At 39.0% G+C, this 20,134-nt stretch overlaps 1 protein-coding gene across 1 annotated transcript in view; it reads right to left on the minus strand.

Moving 5' to 3' along the window:
- The window catches only part of LOC115011041 (copine-9-like), a 78,560-nt gene extending 59,784 nt beyond the window's left edge, over positions 1 to 18,776 (minus strand). The window contains exons 1-2 of the mRNA XM_029435971.1: positions 18,450 to 18,776; positions 16,092 to 16,132 (exon numbers count right to left, since the gene is read on the minus strand). Coding sequence (XP_029291831.1) covers positions 16,092 to 16,132; positions 18,450 to 18,529 — 121 coding nt within the window. The 5' untranslated portion in view covers positions 18,530 to 18,776. The remainder of the gene's footprint in view (positions 1 to 16,091; positions 16,133 to 18,449) is intronic.
- Between the last annotated feature and the right edge of the window lie 1,358 nt (positions 18,777 to 20,134).

Here is a 20,134-nt window from a genome sequence, read left to right on the forward strand (position 1 = left end):
AGTGGGCAGCACTTTGAGAGATCGTGTTTCGTACAAACTATGCTCGCCAAGAAAATGAGATTCAAAAAGAATTTAAAACTGAACGCAGATGCTGCGCCTACAATACTGCCAAGACCCCAGCCAGCACAAGCCAGCACGCCGATTCAAACACGTCCGCCGGTGCAGAGTCCTCCACCAAAGAGACGACGAAATGCATCCGCCAAAAGGGAGAGCAAAGGTAAGCCGTGCTACTTGTTTACTGTATTTATTGTTTCAAGCATAAAGCCATAATCAGTCTAGGCCTACTGTATGTAACGAGTTGACATACAAATGTAAACTAATGTAAATGTTTCCTAAATTTCCTTCGGGATGAATAATCTATCTATCTGCACCAGGCCCTAGCCAATATCTGTGTGTTATTGTTTGTAGTATTAATAACTTTAGCTAATTACACTTCATTAGCTTAATTAAGTATAGATTCAATGTTTATAACAGGCTTCCCCATTTTATTCTGAAGTTTGAGTAAAAGCGTGAGTCTATTTACCTTAACTATCACCCTATTATTACAGAGGTATTGAAACATTGGTGAATGAAGCCACTGACAGAACTGAGGATACCTGTACGATCAGCGACCATCTGTTGGACATCCACACTGGGGAGGAAGCTGTGTGTACACCAGTAAGTATACAGACTGTACGTCATCTGTACATTACAGTTGTAGTACTAGTAGACCTGCACATGACGTGATAAAAATACAATCACCACATGCATGTATATAATTCATATATTTGTGTAATTTGATATCATTGCTCTCTCAATCAATTCAACCACATCTTTTATTATGAATGTTATTAGATATTTTCCTTACGCAGACATGTATAAACATGCAATACAATTTCAAGCTGGTTTGAAAGATTTATTAGTAAAGTTGTGTTTTGTACATTTCAGACATGTGAGAAAGAAATTGCTGTGCAGACGGATCCCCCTCCACGGATACACCACCAGTCCATGCAGGCGCGACCACGTGTCAGGTCAGCTGGACTGCAAGTTCCAATCCAAGTTGGTTGTTCCAAAGGTCAGCATCATAATATATAAATATATATATATATATATATATATATATATATATATATATATATATATATATATTATATTATATTATATTATATTTAATGCTTGATTATAAAAACATATTTTTTGCAGAGTATGTTACTGAACTCTTGACCGAGACTCAATGCTTTGTGCCAAGACAATGTTGATGAGGAACCTTTCGAAGTCCCAGCTCCACTCAGCAGTCGGTGGAAGAACCAAACCAGAGGGATGCTGTTGTGCTGTATAGAAGCAGATTCAATCACTGAACTGACATTGTGTTTTGTTATTGGTTCTAATAAAGTGCTGGATACTTGAACGACGTGTAGTTGTCAGATGGAAATGTAGCACAGATCTTTTGAATGGCACATGATGGCATTCTGTGGTTCTTACCAAGTATTCCCCAACAAAATCTCAGCGGCGGTATGCCACATAGCGATACATTCTGTAACATACAAGTTAATACATGTCAATGGTAATCACTTCAACCTTATTCGCTTATTTATCTATGTATTCTGTAACTTTGCCAGAGTGACCATTCGACTTCCCAAAAATACATCAAAGTTTCTGAGCTCTACACATCTGTGCACACAAGTAACTTACTCATTACGTGGCTGATCACCTGCTTGTTGTCTGTCTCTCTTTGAATACCTGTGGTAGGCTGTCTGCAACACACAAACATCCAGACAATTTGATTTGAATCCTGGGTGATCTGTTATGCAGGTTGTGTTTGCACCATGTCCCTCATATTCATTGAATTCCTCCACGACATCCTTTTCTTGGCAGCAGCTCTTCAATTGCTTCCATAATTGTACAGTTTTCACATGTACACCTAAATGTACAAAAGAAGAGTGGTAAGGACATGTACACAATATGCAATATCCAGAAAAAAGGCCTATATTAACGTCATCTTAATTTCATACTATTTATATGCCTGTGTTTGACAACAGGCTCGTAAGCACTATAGGTGAGACGGTCAGTATACAGACTATACTTTATAAAACAGCGCTGTCCTCCGGTCTGTTTGTTAGCTCATAGCTAATGCTTTATATACAGCCTCGTAATATATGACGTTTGACATCAGACAACGATAGAACCTCAACCGCAGAAACTTCGAGACAGAATCAAGTTATCAAGCTTTACAGACGTCGATATGTCCAAGTAGAGAACTGAATATTTAGGGATGAGCAATTTGCGGACAACTTGTCTGGTTCATAACAATTCTCGCTAGCAAGCTAACGATAGCTATCGATCTATTTACGATCGAGGATAATGTCACGTTTTATTATGATGTATTTACTATATATTGAGAAGTTCTATGAACTATAGTCAAATGTACATACCTGTCTGAGTACTGTTGCCGCACAGGATCTCCGCCAAATCCAGATTCACCGTCACGTTCATCCGCCTGTCCGCTCCAGTCTGTGTCTCCATTTTGAATACTGTGTCTAACGCTGCTCTGTTTCCACCACGTTAAACTCGTCCGCATGATCTAAATCCACGACACCGGCATCCTCTTCAATAAACACCTCTTCTTGAAGGTGCAACGAGTCTATTGACGACTCACTGCGGAGTTGCCAGTTTTGACGGTCTATCCAACACTACAATGGCGAATGTGCTCTTGGACGGGTAGATATGTGGTGGGCTAGTATACAAATAAATAAACTTAAGGTCATTAAAAATATGTTAACATGCATGCTTATGAATATGGAATATGGAAAATAATTTATATCGCTACATTTGAACATTTTAATTGGAGGATACTATGACCAACCTGGCACTTCCTACGTTTCGTTTGCTTGGCTCTGGTCAACTCGTTTCACCATTACATGCTAGTTAGCACGTCTTTCTACAGACGTAAAATGGATCAATTTCTTATTAAAAAGTTGCACACCAGGTGGACAGAAGCAAAGCGTGACAAACGAGGAAAATTAAGATTTGGCTTTGGAGCATGCTGGAGATGTGGTTTGTGGACAGACAACAGCTGCTCCCGTTAAAAAAAGAAAGGTATGAGCCATGCAAAACGAGCATAGTCAATTTCAAGACAAGTGGACAGAGGAATTTTTATTTGTCCTCCTCGAGTCGAACCCTTTGTGCTTAATGTGCAAACAAACCCGCTCTGGTTTCAAGCGAAGTCATTTGGAGCCGCATTTCCAAACGAGGCATCCAAAATTCAACGAAACTTACGCACCTGGAAGAGAAATTAGTAAAATAAAATAAAAACAGAGCAGCTTTCTTCTTCTCTTTCTGGAAAACAAAGGCTCATACACAGGACAACTAATACAGCTGGACTGAGGCATCTTTTGAGATCTCATGGATTTTGGCTCGGGCAAAAAAAACCTTCTCAGACTCAAACATTGTGGCTTCAGCAGAAATATTGTTTGCAGAGTTTGACAACATCATCCCAGTATTAAAATAATCCTGCTTTTATTGAATGTATTGGTTGGCTGCATTGCATATTGTATGTTCTGGGTGGGATGACAGATTAATAAACAAACATGCTTTTTATGACTGGATGTAGCTTTTCATACTTTGCGGTAAAAGTGGCTCTCCTATTGACTTTGCCCTATCAATTTGGCTCTCACGTAAAAAATAGTGAAGACCACTGCTTTAGCGGCTTTTGTGTATTAGACAGGTATTGGTTTTCAAACTTGTGACGTACCTAATCTAGTTTGAATTGCTAATTTGCCCGGGGTAAATTTGAATCTCAGATTTTTAAGGAAGTGTACAGAAATCCTCCAGAGGAAATGTGAAAACACCTCTTTCGTGACAAACTTTGCACAGATACAAGTCAGTAGAGTCTAGGTCAGACATTTTGAATGGATACAAACATAAGGAAAACACATTTTTGGGTAGACGAGATCGTTAATAACTGCAATAACTGAATCATTAATATTTATTAATTTGGTCCAGAGGGACACTTAAGTGAAATAGGACAATGAGGCAGTGTCTCAAACCACTACCATGTCCTTGACTGGACATTATTTCACTGCAATGCACTTTGTCACATCTGATTTATCTTTTTAACAGATTGCTACAGTACGTAAAGAACATGTAATTTCCAGCATGTACATACGTGCAACTACACTATCCCTTCTATATTAAAATGTCCGTCCTCTCAGTGTGTTGAGCGTAATTGAAAATGCCACAGTGTACTTTCAGTCTCATCTGGCTAATGCCGAGCAAGCTGACAGCAACAGTCACCTGTGTGAAAGGTTTTTTTTTTCGACTGGGGATTTCTTGCTGCCCGCCTCTTGGATTTGCACTGCAGGTGAATATAATCAGAGAGTAGGCAGACATAGACAGGATACCACAGGCTTACTTGCAGGCTGGGAGCGCAAGCTGCTCGCTGTCAGGTGAAACAGAGAGGTGGTCGGGTGGCAGGAGGGAGGGGGGTTGGAGCTGGAAAGGGAGGACAGAAGGAGGACAAAATGGAATATTAAAGGGAATGACAGGGAGGGAAGGTGGATTAAGAATGAGAGAAGTTGGGTAGTGTCAGGTAAATTAATCCATATTGGAAAGACTATCGTATGTATTTGTTTACCTCAATCAATATATATATATCTACACTACGAATATGTTTCTCTGCAATTATGTATTTTCTGCACTGAGTGTATTACAAACATAATAGGGGCACTTCCCCTTTAAGAGAACAGGTCAACAAACCATTACTTCCTGACTGCTGACGGAGGAGCGTGTAGGCGCCAAACTGGGACCAATGAGGAGAAGGTCAACGCCTACTCCTTCTATGTAGCCGCATGTTTTACGACTCTCGGGACACACCTGGAGCGGAGCCGTGAGACCGCAACGATGGGGCTCTTGGAGCCATGCGGTCTATGGAAACGGCGACGCGAAATGTGTCCTCAGCTGAGAATATTTTCTATGTTTGACTTATCACGTTAAATAAATATATCGATTGAACTAGAGGATTGCTTATTTTGATTCGACATTTAAGCTCCGAGTTCTTCAGCTTTTTCCTACCCTTTAGTAGGAGAAAGAATAGGTAAAAAATTGATGAACAAAGATCGGCATGAAAGAAGAGGACGTGAAGTAAAGAGATGAGATGGATGGATGACTGTTTGACAAATGGAAGCAGAGTGGAAATCCACTGTCAGGCGGTGACAGATTTCAGCTTGAGAAGAAGGGGTTGGCTGTCAGAAATCTGTCACAGATACACCTCTCACACAGGAATTCCGGTGAGACGGGGTGGGCACACATCACTGCTAATCTATTGATCTGCTGCCAAGAGAGGGATAAGGCAAAAGAGCCGTGAACCTTTGGAGGCCAACTATTGAACCTCAGTGGAGCTGCTAAAGCTGCACAACTAGAAATAACCTGCATTAGATTTTTTCTGTGAAAATCCAAACTTCTTATAAGCCTAAATCACAAAGTGACTGCAATAGCAAAGATAACCCCATCACCTTTACATGAGATGCCACAGATCCCGACCCAAAAGAATAGTACACTCACTATATAATACATATAGCCACCGTGTTGTGGTTGTATGCCTTCGCCAACCAGTCAAGTCGCTTCATCATTTGCCTCTAGGCTTTAATCTGTATACAAACCAATGTATCCTCATACAACGGTTTGTGTGATATCTTACGAAATGTCATTTTTTTAAACATGTTTGTGCGTTCTCCTACGAGTGTGATCAGTGCACCTGTGCAAGCCGCTGCAGAGCAGAACCTGTTTAGGCAACTTACTAACTTACAACTTTTGTAGAGTGACGTACGTAAATAACATAGGAGTTGATCATTCAATAAGTCAACGTTGACTTTTGGTTTCACACGGGACACAAACAGCGTGTGAAAGTCCTGTGTTTATTGAACCATCCACCCAACACCCCCAACCTCCTCCTTATGACGTCTTTATACTACGTCACCTGACTTCCTTAGAGGCAGCCCTGCACGTCTTGTCTCACGATTACGCAGGTTATACAAATTATAGTGCATTACTTTTCGTAGGTACGAACATTGAATGAGAACAGCCTGTATAAACTGACTATTTATTGCAACTCTTTCTAGTCTTTATGCTAGTCAGGCTAATCTTCATGTTCAATGCAACAATGCAACCTGCGAAAAGCAAAATGCAGAACCCGGTTTTATTTCACATTCATTTTATTCATCAATCATCATTTAGTTATTTGTGAAGGGGCCATCTTGAAGACAAAACAAGGTGTTAAGTTGCTCTTTAAAATCTATATACCTGACGCTAAAAGCTAAACATGTAACAGCTGAATGTTTCTTCATCATATTATTGTCACGTGTATATCAACACATTCCTGACCTAAGAAATTATACCTTTTTAAACGAATATGTCCATTAAATGCTGTAGGTGTGAGATGGACGACCATGACTGAATCAGCGGGGGATGTTTACTCTTTCCTCAGATCTCCTTAGGAGACCGGGGGGTAATTAGAGACCAGTGACCTTTATTTAGATGCTTTGGCTCCAGCCTTGCCTTTACTCACCTCCACCACTGAGCCTTTATTGAATTATAATTTACCTGCTTATGGAAGTGGAATTTGTCAGCGTAACATGTATAGGTCGGTATTTCGACCTCGGGAAAGATACTGAGGGCTTACATAACTTCATGTTTATCGCTCCTGATGAGCAGGTGGTAGGTGGCTACCAGTGTATGAGTGTGTGTGAATTGGTGAATGATGATGTGCGTTGTGAAAGCGCTTTAAGTGGTTGCAAAAACTAGAAAAATGCTACATTAATACAGTCCATTTACCATCCATTTAGTGCCATGACAGAAATTCTGCTTAACCTATTGTTTCAAAGCAATTTTCACAAAGTTTATACTCAAATTCTTACAGGAGCAACCCGCACATAGAGAAAATTGCCACAGTTCTGGGAAAGTAATAACTATGACTTGATTCTGAATCACATAAAATCTGCCTAAATCATATAGTTTATATATCAGAATATAGTCTTCCAGATGACTCATTTTGAAAGCCACAGGAGGCAAGAACAAACTCAAAACTAAAACCATACCTGCTGTGCTATAACAAAACATGAACTCCTACCTGATAGTGAGTCACAATCCTAAAGCAGATACAGCTAAATGAATGTACAGGAAGTATCACATAAGTGTATGAAATGTAATGAACATGTCTCACTAATTTCGCAATAAGAGAGGAATATTTACAATTGATTCGATACACATAATTGTATTTTAAATACTCGTGGAATGGTGGGAGCGGGGAGGCCATCTCTCTCTACAGATCTTAATGGAGTGAAACATTCATGCATGTGGATGGAAACTGTCAGTACTCCACTGGCAAATGATGTTACATAAGAGAAGTGGGATGTTTCATATGGGAGCCTGATAGCCGTTCAGATGGTGGTGGATAGAAATACAAGTGTAAGTAGTGTGGAGCACCAGGAGCTGCACAGTGAGAAAGAGAACATGAAGCAGTTAAAAAAGATTGCGTCCATTTTTAATTGTTCTCTCTTAAACTTTCAAGGTTCTAATGAGCCAATGTCACCAGTGATTGTCTTATTACTTTAGAACTGAAATTATATCAATGTAATATCAAGTTTGAATAGGAGTTGGAGCCAGATATTACGCTTTTTGAATTGCAAAAGGGTCACTTCAATCACAGAAAAACAAAGATGAAGTACTGTTAAAGCGATTGGGTATGAGAAGAAAAATATCTCATGAATTCCATTATTTTAATCTGGGTCCAAAAGAATGAATTGTACAGATGAGTCTGTCTCCCAAAATGACAGAACTTTCTCTCCTTCTAGTTCAACCGATGAGGAATTTTACTCGCTCGGAGAAATGCATAAGAGCTGTTTGCATCCCTCCAAGGGCAACGTGAATGTGGTTGAGGTCACAAATGCGTGGAATATGTTAAAAACTCAGGCTGAATAAGACCGGCATGAGTATCCAGCAAGGCAGAGCATGGTGTATTAAAATAGTTTTGTTTCAAAATGAAAACATTTATCATTTAAAAAAGTGACACCTACTCCAAAACCCTGACTGACAGCTTAAATTGGTGCACAGCATGTATGAGTGCTTTGCAAAAGGACTTACATAACTTCAATTTCCATCCTTATTACAAAGAGACCTGTGCAGCCTTATCTTTGATGTGAGTTTGTTTGAGAGGTCTTAAGAAATTAACTGAAACTAAAATCATAGAATAAACATGTAAAACTGCCTCCCCAAATAAAAGGCATGTAAGATGGTTTGGCACTGGAAAACTTTAAAAAGGGATGTTTAAGAACCAGGTCGATAAGCAGGAGTAGTACAAAAAAAATGTGACATTTACTAACAAAAAGTTAACTGACACAAAGGGCAACAATTGAACCTGGGAATTTCAATAAAACTAAATTAAAATGAAGAGAAAAAGAAAGAGAAAGAACACCAAACTAAAGAAAAACTGTAGCCACACACAGCAGGCTGCCACCTCCCCTTATTCCACTGAATTGCATTTTACCTTCTCAGCCTCACCGAGCTGGAACCTACCACCAGTCCACGTAAGTGTAGGGGGAGCTAAACCGAGAAAGCATCCAAATCACACAGAATTATAAGCATACCATTAACACAAGATCTGTAAATTACTGCTGACATCTCATTGTATCTATGAACGATCATTACATGCAACACACAAAATATTACAGAATGTAATTTACTGCAGAACTATCTTCCCTATCTTTGATCTTAACAGAGCCCAGCCCCTCCCTGCTCAGAGCAAATAACGAGGCACACCTGTTTGCACTTTACTTGATTGAGCTGCTGATCTACAACAACATCCCAGACAGAACAACCAAAATCCTATGAACCCATTAAACAAAGAAAACCACACTTATACACTTTAGTTGATAATGTATCAAATAAACATCCATCCATCCATCCATCCATCCATCCATCCATCCATCCATCCATCCATCCATCCATCCATCCATCCATCGTCTACCGCTTATCCGGGGTTGGGTCGCGGGGACAACAGTAAGGAACCCCAAACTTCCCTTCTCCGGGCCACATCCGCCAGCTCCAACTGGGGGAATCCCGAGGTGGTCCCAGGCCAGTGAGGAGAAATAATCTCTCCACCGAGTCCTGGGTCTTCCCCGGGGTCTCTTCCCAGCTTGACGTGCCTGGAACACCTCCCTAGGGAGATGGCTCCTTTCAACGCAAAGGAGCAGCGGCTCTACTCTGAGTCTCTCACGGATGGCTGAGCTTCTCACCCTATCTCTAAGAGAGACGCCAGCCACCCGTCTGAGAAAACCCATTTCGGCCGCTTGTACCTGTGATCTCGTTCTAAACTGAAACATTGAACTGAAATTAATAATCAAGCAGACACAAAACATTGTTGATTTTGGTTGAACGGGGCCAAATAAAAAGGGGGAATGGCAACCGTTTCACAAAACATTTTTTTTCTAACTCTAAAAGACAGATATGGGTGATATCGTCATTTTTGTGTCCCTATCAGAAATAAGAAAAACTAAGACACATTTCTCATTTTAAATTTTTATGACACTCACTTAACACCAAAAGGAACATACACAAATTAAATCATAGACCAGTCATTATTTTTATTACATATAAAGTGACCTTTTATATGTTATTCTTGCTGTATATCACTTGTCCCTGGGCCTGATTTTGGATATTCAAACCTGCTAAGTTTTGAATTTTATATTGACCTAATATTAATTTTATGTAGTACTATTAATTAATACTTTTGAAAACTCATGATTGTGCCATGTAAGAAATTGATTGAAGAGTAAAGTTGATTGAATTGATTGAAAAGTAAAGCACTTTGAAAAAGGTTATTTAAAAAATCCTGAAAATAAATACAATTATACAATAGGCCATCTCTGTGTGTGATATTTCATTGAATAATTTGAAAACACAAGGTATATTAAATATGTTTTTCTTTTAAAACAACTTGTTGTGGTGTGATGGAAATTGTGTTTTCTTCTGACTTTGAAATTGTATATGATTTAAAGAAAGTCAGCATAGCCACTATCAGGAAGTTTTAATACACAGGATGTAGAAATATAAACATATTGAAACATTTCTCTAAAAAGTTCCAGACCAAAATGGGCCGTAGTTAAAGAATCACCCATATACAATAAAAGGCTGAATTTGATCCCTAAAACCTCTATTAATAAAGTAAGGCAGCTGAGAGGCTAAAGCAACACAGTAAAGTTGTGGGCCGTAAAACCAAAGCAAGTTACTGAAAGATGTTAAAACTGCCGATTTGGTGATACATTTCTGTGGGGCACGAGAGACGCTTTTCACTTTACACGTAGTGATATGAGTCATTGTTGATCTAAAAATATTGATTTTGGCAGCTTTAAAAACATTTGCGTTTCTATAAAAAAAATAGCCAGCAACGTTGAGCAGTAAAGGCAAAAAAAGAAGAGACAAAAAACTAGACTCAGTCAGGATCACAGAGTGTAATAGGCAAGACGTAAAGCAAAGAATGAGACAAATACAAGACCAAGAAGGAATTTGAGCTCTGCAATCCTGAATACTGCATGCCAGGAGTTCATGGTCTTTGTAAAGCATATTACATTAAACGTAAAAAGCCAACTGTGTATGTCAAAAGTGAAAACACTTGCAATGCAACCCAGAATGAAAAGTGAGAAGAACTGGAAGCTTTCTTGCTTGCAAAGAGGAAGAGCACTGAACTGGACACACCGTATGACACCTCTCATATGTTTGCCTCTTATCCATCTAAAACTTCAATAACAAATCGCTTCAGCTTCCTAGTTCTTCATTTCAGACACACATTGATTACAAAGGTATCCATCCTCCATGTGTGGGCAGATATCAAGAGGCATCAGGTAATTTGATGGTGGTGTAAAAATAAATAAATAAAATTTACACAATGACCAGGCAACGTGCTACGACATCCCCAAGGACAAACACTGAGTCATCAATAAATTAGATGAGGAGAAGTGCTTCAGAGTCTTTGGTGTCTTGGTACATTCTAGAGCTGCAACACACAACAGCATTCAACAGCAGACACACACACTTTTGGCTCAAAAGGGTTCATGACTGAAACTTTAAAGAATGAAAACATTTCCACCATCACATTCTCACATCACATCACATCACTTGAGGTAGTATCGTCTGAATACCAGTGTGTCGGAGCTTTTGGGTTCTGTCTCTAATTTGCTCTTTCTCAGTTTCTATTTTTGTATGTGTCCCAAATGTGCAATTGTGCGCCTCCATCTTTCATGTCGGTGTTGTTATCTCTCTCATGGTCTCTGCACTGTGGATCTGTCATTGATCACTAACTTTGATCCCCGAGAACCTGACATGATAAAATGCACTCTCATCATTATAGCTTCAGGCACTCACAGAGCTCCTGAGAAGTTCACTGCAAGCAAAGTTTGGAAGAGAGTGAGAATGTGAGATGTGGTCGAAAAAATTAGCAAGTGGACCTTGATTACATTTTTCATTTTCTTTGTCAAAATGTGGTGTTGTTTTAGCCCCTTCATAACAATACTTGAGCATGTCACAACACCCCAGTTGGGCCGAATACTTTGAACACATCATAACCTAGTGGACCACAAATAACACGACAGAATTTAAACAACCTTGAGTTCTGTTATTTGTATAACCTGACTGAAGAATTACAGAAACATTGGACTCAAATGTATGTAACGTCATGCAAAAGCTCAAATCCACAAATTGAGAAACTGGAATAAGAACAAGTCCGTTTCCATCCACCTGTTTCCAATTAGTTAAATAAAAAAATAAAAACATTGCAATATTGGGTTTTTGGGATTAGGATTAGCGCCACCAACTGTTTATCTTGATTTTCGTAACAGTAGTGGATGGAAACACACATTCATTTGCATTTTCTTTTGACAATTTTATGGAAGAAAAGGTGTACTTTGTCAAAATTGTTGTTGATTCATTGTCTATTAACTGAATAATTGATTACCTAATCAAATGTTTTCACTAGAAAGAATCTTTCTAAAAAACCACATCTGAGGTGTGTTCAGGTGAGTCTAATAATGAGGCGTAGTAATTCAATAATGAAATTTGTCATCCACCACGACTTGACTTGAGTGAGTTAGGCACTTTAATGGGTCTTGGTATTGGTGAGAACAGCAGGATGTCATGAGAGCGCTGATGTGTGCAGTTTCACTTTCAGTTAATCAGTTAATTATCTGAGGCGACTTTTTCTCTTTTGTGTGTCTTAACTACCACCTCTCACCCCTTGCAAAGTAGGGTAAAGCTGCCATTTTTGTTACATCCCCTTTCCTACTTTTTTTTTTGTGGCGATAGGGGTTAAGGTTTAGGATTGTAACTTTCATTTGTGGATAATTTATTAATTATTGGCTTGTTATTTTGGGTATGGCTCTACCGGAACATACATTTTAGCTTCTAAATCTGGCAATAAAAGATTAAAATAAAATTGTCTCCTCATATTCCTCATTAAGAAATGATTGACCTCATTATATATTGTGTATTTGTGTTCTCTTTGTCCTGTGAAGTTACTATATTTAGCATTTACACTGCTGCAGTCTACAGGAATTCCTGCCATACAAGTAGCTTTGATGAGGCGTGTATAAGTTGATTAAATTATTTACATGGGAAGAGGGGGAAACAACGACTGATAGAGTATGTCGTATTGTTAATGACTTCCTTTCTGTCATAAACTGCAGTCACATTACTGCCATGGCATTTGCTCCCATGTAACTTTGGTGCCAAGTATCCAACAGCTAAGACTGGACAGTCGTGAAAGCTGGACGCAAACAGCAGGGAGCAGCTGCGGCCACAAACATGTCAGTTAACTGAATGTGTACGGGTAAGTATTCAGATATACGACCACATAAAAATATGTTAAGTGGAGACAATAACAGCAACATTCTGTGATATTGCGTTGGACAGGAAGTGAGAGTTTCTGTTATGTTATGCTAATGACGTTAATGATGTTCAGAAATGTTATTTCAGATAAAGACCTGATCTGCTGCAGCGATGAGACTGTAATTTCCATTTCCACTTAATCTAATTACGCTAGTGAACATGTCATCAGCTAGTAGGTTGTTAAGCCTGTCAGTTTCATTTCAGCTTCCGATGACAGCCTTAGTTAAAGAGGTACTGTGCACTTGTTAGAGCCAATTATATCACATAGCAGCAACAAAGTAATGCAAAATGAGGCACTTTTTATCATTACACGGAAACCTCAGACTCGGAATCTAAAAAGGGGACTGTCAAGTTTAATATAGGAATAGACAGGTTATTTTCTGCCATGCCCTTTTCTCCTAAGATATGGTCTTTGTATGACTTCCCAATCGGTGTTCACAATAACCTTTGGGTGCCCGAGCGCTCAAGCAAGTTCAACTATTGACCCTGTTTTTTTTTTGTGTTTGTTTTTATTCATAAGAGAATATAAGGGAGCTGGTCGCATAAGTGAGTGTCGTCAAGCAGAGCCGTTCCATGCAGTGGACATACGGCATAAGGAAGAGGCTGAGGTCAGGGGTATGTTTGCTAGTTTTCTTAAGAAATTGTAAAGCCAAGTAACATCTTGTAATTTTCTACGTTTAATATGCTACAATATCATATTGTTAAGTAAGAGATAATGTACAGCGAGATGGTCCTTGGCTCACTGTAAATGATCTTGAATCAGATCCCCAAGTGAATATGTTTTAGCAACCACTGGAATGCTAATAGAAATAATAATTAAGTATTGCCTTAATTAGTCTGCGCAAAAAAATGCAGAAAATACAGAAGACATGTGCCTATGCCTGTGCTGTCTGGGTTACTTAGGTTACAACTGGTAATAGTCGCTCTCTTATTTCATTTTCCATAAGTAGTGGGACAGCTCCGAGCATTGTCCCCCACATTAGCTTATGTTGTGGACTGAGGGAAAAGCTTCTGCACCATTTCTCCCTGTCTGTGCTGGTTGGAGCCCAGTAGCTCCTCAGGCATGCACTCACATCTGCGGCCATTCACAGTCGTCGCCACCCGGGCCTCCAGACCAGCCTGGGCCAGGAGTTAGACAGATGTGCTCCCCAGCTGTGATTTGCGTAATTCATTTAAAAGCCAGACTGTGTGGCAGATTTGGGGTAGCATTTGTCTGAGAAAGCTGCACCCTGTGGACACTCAGAGGTACCGCACTTGCTTTTGTGTTCTGAGGCTGCTGGACTTTTAGTGGGCAGAAAGCTTTAGTGTAAGGAGGGCAAAAGTGTTGAAGACCTAACAGTTGTAACGGAGCAGTTTGCATTGTCAGGAGACGAGAAGATGCACTCCCTGTCCCTTTCTTTGCATGTCCTAGAAGCATCTGTGAAGCTAAAATGTATTATTATTTTGTGTTTATGGATTTAGCAGAAGCAGAAGGCAGTTATTCCTTATGACAGTTATTGAGAAGTGCTTCAATTGATCCCTTGTATACAGGCAGTTAAGTTTTATTAGTAATGTTTTACAGTTGCACCTAAGGACATCTTCTGTCCCACTTTCACTCCCTAACAAACACTTTGATAGCCTGCACCATGTTTTTTGTGTTTGTTTAATGCTGTCCAGCTCTTTTGGTATTAAAACAGCCGATCTCAGCTTTTTTTATTCCCTTATTTTTATTTACTGAGAAAGAATTTGCACTTTGAAAAGGAAAATAAATACTTAAAAGCTTCTCTACTTGAGAATTACTGTTGGTGTGACAAGCAGGCGACTTCCTGCAGAGAGATGATTGGCCTTGAAACATCCACAGCATCACTCAGCTATTCACAACCCAGAATCAAGCATCGTGTGGGAGAATGCAGCCCTATTGTCTGTTGCTGTGCATTGACTATAAGACTTTAAAGCATTCGGTGAATTGTTTCTTTCTCTCCCTATTTTCAGGATGTTAAGGGGGTCAGGGTTAATTATTGATTCCTGCAATGTAAGCAGCAAGAATTCTGACGCCCAGGAAATATATGTTGTCATGTTTTAGGGGAGATACTACAGGTGAATAGGGTAAAATGTAACATATACAAAATGAAAAAATGATTTTCTAAACTATATATATATATATATATATATATATATATAGTTTAGAAAAATAATTTTTGTATTACAAGTTTTCAGAAATATTATGTTTACATATGCAAATGAGGAATTATCTTTTTTAATATGTGCTAATTTTCATTCATTTCCAGAACAGAAATGTGAACATTGGAAAAATGCCAGGTTAAAAATTCTTGTTTCATTTTGTGACATATTAAAGTAAAAGATTTTTACAGAGGGAAGTATGGAAATACTGTCAACAGCCATTAATTTTTTTTAATTCTCGCCATGTTTTCAGGAATAAAATGTTGTATAAATCAGGCTCTGAATTATATTTGAACAAACACCTCAGTAAAAAAACGTCAGAGTATAAGATGGGAATGAAACTGGAAAGTTTGGTGTGTGTAAGTGCTGCTAATTTTGAGAAAACGGCCTTTAAAGATACGTAGTGTAAAATCCCATACATGTTCCACGACATGTGAATAGGGTGGATACAGAGTTCTGCATAAGAGACATATCCTTGAGTAAATACAAAGAGTGCGTCCAGCCGCGTGTCTTCATAGAGACGGTACACAAGGTGTGAATGGCCACAGCTTATACACTGAGTGTACCGTTTCAGAGGCAGCTTTTTAACCCTTGCATTGTCTTCCAGCTCTGACATTCTCCTTCACTTAATTCCTTCCCCTGTCATTTTTTTTTTTTTACTACCCTCCAAGCTCAGCCACCCTCACATCATGACCTTTCTTCAACCTTGACTTTTCAGTGCTTCCTTGGTCTTGTCCTTGTTCTTTATTCTCCCCCTTCACTCTTATTATTTTAGCAGCAGAGTTGTTGCCCGTCGATAGCTCTGACCTTCTCGGTCATTTATCAGTGCAAGAGCCAGAGGACACCCCTCATTATATAGTACTGCTTTTCTTGCATGCAAAAAATGCATCTCCCAGTTAAAAAAGAAAATAAATAAAACTGTAAATATTAGAAGATTTCATATTCAAAGTCATAATATTTGATGAAATAAAGCAATATCCTATTAATGGCATCATTTCAGAGTGTAAAGACTTCATACATACCAGGATCTGACTTGGAGAATGTATCCACATCCAGCAGACTCCTGGGGAAACAACAAAAATGCAGGTAAAAATGGATCCTTCCACTTACTTTTCATTTTGAGAAAATGTATTCATTCATTAACATTTCCCAAATTCAGTTTTTATGGGTTTTTTTCTGCTCCCCAGAGTGTTTTGAAAGGTCCCAGCTAAGCCCCTGAAAGTTAGGTCATGTGCAGATTTAAATTGCTCCCCAAGTTATTCTATGAAACTAAATTCTAAAAATACTGTGCTGCCAAAGCCCCAGTAAGCCAAATAAAATAGTGTACACTAGTGTTACTAGTGGAAGGCTGATGAAGATCCTCAGGGAGAGGAAGATGAAGAAGTGATTAATATTAATGTCAATGTTAGCTAGTGGTTGGTGAGCAGTGAAGGAGCTGGGAGGCCTCCAGTCTTTATGTTAAGATAAGATAACCAGCTGCTGGCTGTAGCATTTGTCATTATGTAACTAAAGATCTTACAAAACAAATGAAGACAAAAGGGATGGAAGAATGCCATGAATGTACAATACGCAGTTGTGCCAACCAGCGATAACTCAGACTAATACTTAAATGCAAAATATGTTCTCTCAATCAAAAATAATAACAAAAGAGTTTGGCGGTGTCGTGAAGTAGCGTGGGATCATGGGAGTTTGTCATTGCAGTCAACTTCTATTCCTTCCTTGTTCATCGTTCAGGAGGTTTTTACCGGGAGCCTAATTATTATTAAAAGAGTTTCACGTTAAAAATCCCCTGGCGTACGTAGGGGCTGTGAGCTAACTGCTAACGTTTGCTCAGCTTGTGTTTCTGATAACTCAAGATCCAGACGTCCAATAACTAAAATCCTTCATAAAATATAAAGTTAAAATATAGAGAACAACCAAGATTATTGTAAAAATGTGGCTTTTAACTGGATAAAAAGTATATTTAACACTGAATCCAATGTTTAAATTTACAGGTTTCTTTAAGTTTTATAATTGTTGGAAACATTTGGGACAATGTAAGTAAATAACTCAACAAAAAAAGATAAGATATTTTAAAGCGTAAATGTTACATATTATACTTGTATGCTACCAGCTGCTGACTGTATCATTAGACAATATGTGACTAAAAATCCTACGAAATAATTGAAGGCAGAAGGGATGGAAAAATGCCATGAATTTACAATACACCGCAAAACCAGGGTTAATCATGAATAATTCTTCAGATGTCTGACATGTTTTTCTGGCTGTTTTGAATCCTTCAGGGGGGGGAATTAAAACACAAAGAACTTCATCATCTATCTCCCAGTCTGAGCCCGCTCTCTCTCCCAGGTTTGTGCCGTTGGTGTGTGGCCACTTCCAGTCTGGCTGATCTCAGGAGGGACTATAAGGGAGCAGCTATTCATTATTCATGGTTTGAATTGGGGAGCCAGCGAGCACAGAGCCCGGCAGGCAGGTTGACAGTCGGCAAAAAACCCTGACAGAGTTTTACTGCTCCGTCAGTTAGTCAGCCAGCCGGTCTGACCGTTCAGCTCAAGCAGCCTGCCACCAAACAATACAATCAGGTGTGCTGTTTTAATAAAATACAAAAAGAATCAACCATGCATGTCTGTGATTGTCAATGGTCTTCTACTGGGTTGTTGGCTGGACCTCGAGCACAAGTCAAGACACTGTTTGTGATTTTTTTTAATGGCTTTGGAGGATACTGGACAATTTAACATTCACCTGAGAGCAAAAGGGCGACATCAGGGAGCAAAAGGTCCCACATGAGGGAGAAAGCATAGATAGATAGATAGATAGATAGATAGATAGATAGATAGATAGATAGATAGATAGATAGATAGATAGATAGATAGATAGATAGATAGATAGATAGATAGATAGATAGATAGATAGATAGATAGATAGATAGATAGAGATAGATAGATAGATAGATAGATAATAGATAGATAGATAGATAGATAGATAGATAGATAGATAGATAGATAGATAGATAGATAGAATAGCCTTTATTTTAATATGTTTTTTGTCCAATTGCATTGCCTTTAAAATCTTAAATCTTAAATAAAAATAGTGGGTTTTTTTTAGAGGTGGAGTCAGCCTAGATGTGGATATACATTAGGGAATAACCTCAGAAGGAGGTATCAGATTTAAATAGAAGAAGAGAAAATATCATCCACCACAGACAAACGCACACACGCACACGCACACGCATTAGATAATTAACTTCCATCACTTTGAAGCTGCTTGCTGTGTAAATCTGAATTTCATATCAGGCGTATTTCCGTGAGAGGCAGAATCTTAACGTGGGTCTAAACTGAAATATACATCTGACACATACGTGTATGAGAGTTGGACCTTACCGGCACGAAACGGTAACTTCTATTTTAGTTGCAGGGACTCTGGTGTTGAGAGGGTCGAATTCCCCTATTGATGCCATCATCTCGACTCGTGACGCTAATGAGCATCCGCGAAGAAAAAGAAGAAGAAGAAGAAGAAGAAGAAGAAGAAGAAGAAGAAGAAGAAGAAGAAGAAGAAGAAGAAGAAGAAGAAAAATAAAAAGATCTGATCATTCACAATAGGGTCGTGATTGCAGTAAATCCATTGTCGAAGAATCTTCTTCTGGTGTTTCTCCTATGGAGCAGCGGAGGAGGGAAAGAGAGAGAGCGAGAGAGAGGGGGTAGGGAGAGACGGAGAGGCAGAGAGAGAGAGAGAGAGAGAGAGAGAGAGAGAGAGAGAGAGTGAAAGTTGTGAGGCAGATTTTAAAGTTCATTCATCCGTCATGTGTTCACGGTGCGCTCCCGGTGTCCGTCCGGTGCTGAGGAGGAGGAGGAGAGCGCAGCCAACCGGAGGCACTGGCAACAGCATGGTGCTTTTCTCTCTCCCCTACCTCCCTCTGTCCGTGTGTGTGTGTGTGTGTGTGTGTGTGTGTGTGTGCCATTTATTTCCTTATGATTGTTCATCGAATAATGTTATAATTTCCTGAACATGTAATAGGATTTGCACTTAACCTGATCAAAAATGTAATAAAAGCCAATAGTGTGGCTTTAATGTGGCTGTAATAACTTGACCAAGACTGTCCTGACTGATATTGACATTTTTTACCAATGATGTTAAACCTTTCAGGTGGATCTTTTTTTTTCAAAACTGATGATAATAATTTTGACCGATAATTTGGCCTATTAATGTGTGTAAATAGGCCAATGAATGTTTGTGCAAAGTGTGCAAATGTACAAAATGTATAATACTGTTGGTGTCATGTGACTTTTTTAGACTGATTTCATGTTTGCGAATGTAAACTTCAGGCTTTATGTGGAATTTGAAATCTACAAGAGATGGCAAATGATACGTAGTTATCAGGCTGCCATCCTGATTAGTCGTTGTGTACGATGATCCATTAGAGCAGAGTTGATTAGACTCCATCACGAGATGACAAAAGCTGCACAAGATGGCTACCAAAGTCGATTAAATCTCCATGAAAATGAGAGTCAACAGTGGCTCTTATTAAATGCAGTCTCTGCTTTGCCTCGTCTGATGACATTACTGCATTCAAAGAGGTTTCAGATCCGAGTTTGAAGTGAAGAAAAAAGTGTTAATGCAATGCAATTTCATTCATGCATTCAATCACAATGAGTCAAGTATGTGTTTTGTACCCTCATTATAAAGCGTTACCACACATGCATTGCCAATACATTGTGCAGTGTAAGCCACTGTTTCAATGCACTTAATTTATGAGTAACATCGACAGTATTGTGCAGAGAATAGCTTCAGGAACAATTAATTGTGAAGCTATAATACCTCATTGCTTTAACATATATGGTCACATACATTTCTAACATGCAATATATATAGATAAATTGGTCTAGAAATCTCGAAAATATTTTTTCAAAAACAATATGCTCCAGTTCTTTAAGTATATGTCGAGATACTACTTCCCCCTATTGTCACAACGCTGGATTTGCGTTTCCTGTTTTATTTTGAAATGTTCCCTTCCCCTTGTGTCATGTCTTGTATTACTTCCTGCCCTTGTGTGTTTGCCTTTCTCCCC

This window comes from Cottoperca gobio, chromosome 7, assembly GCF_900634415.1.
Source record: "Cottoperca gobio chromosome 7, fCotGob3.1, whole genome shotgun sequence".
NCBI lineage: Eukaryota > Metazoa > Chordata > Actinopteri > Perciformes > Bovichtidae > Cottoperca > Cottoperca gobio.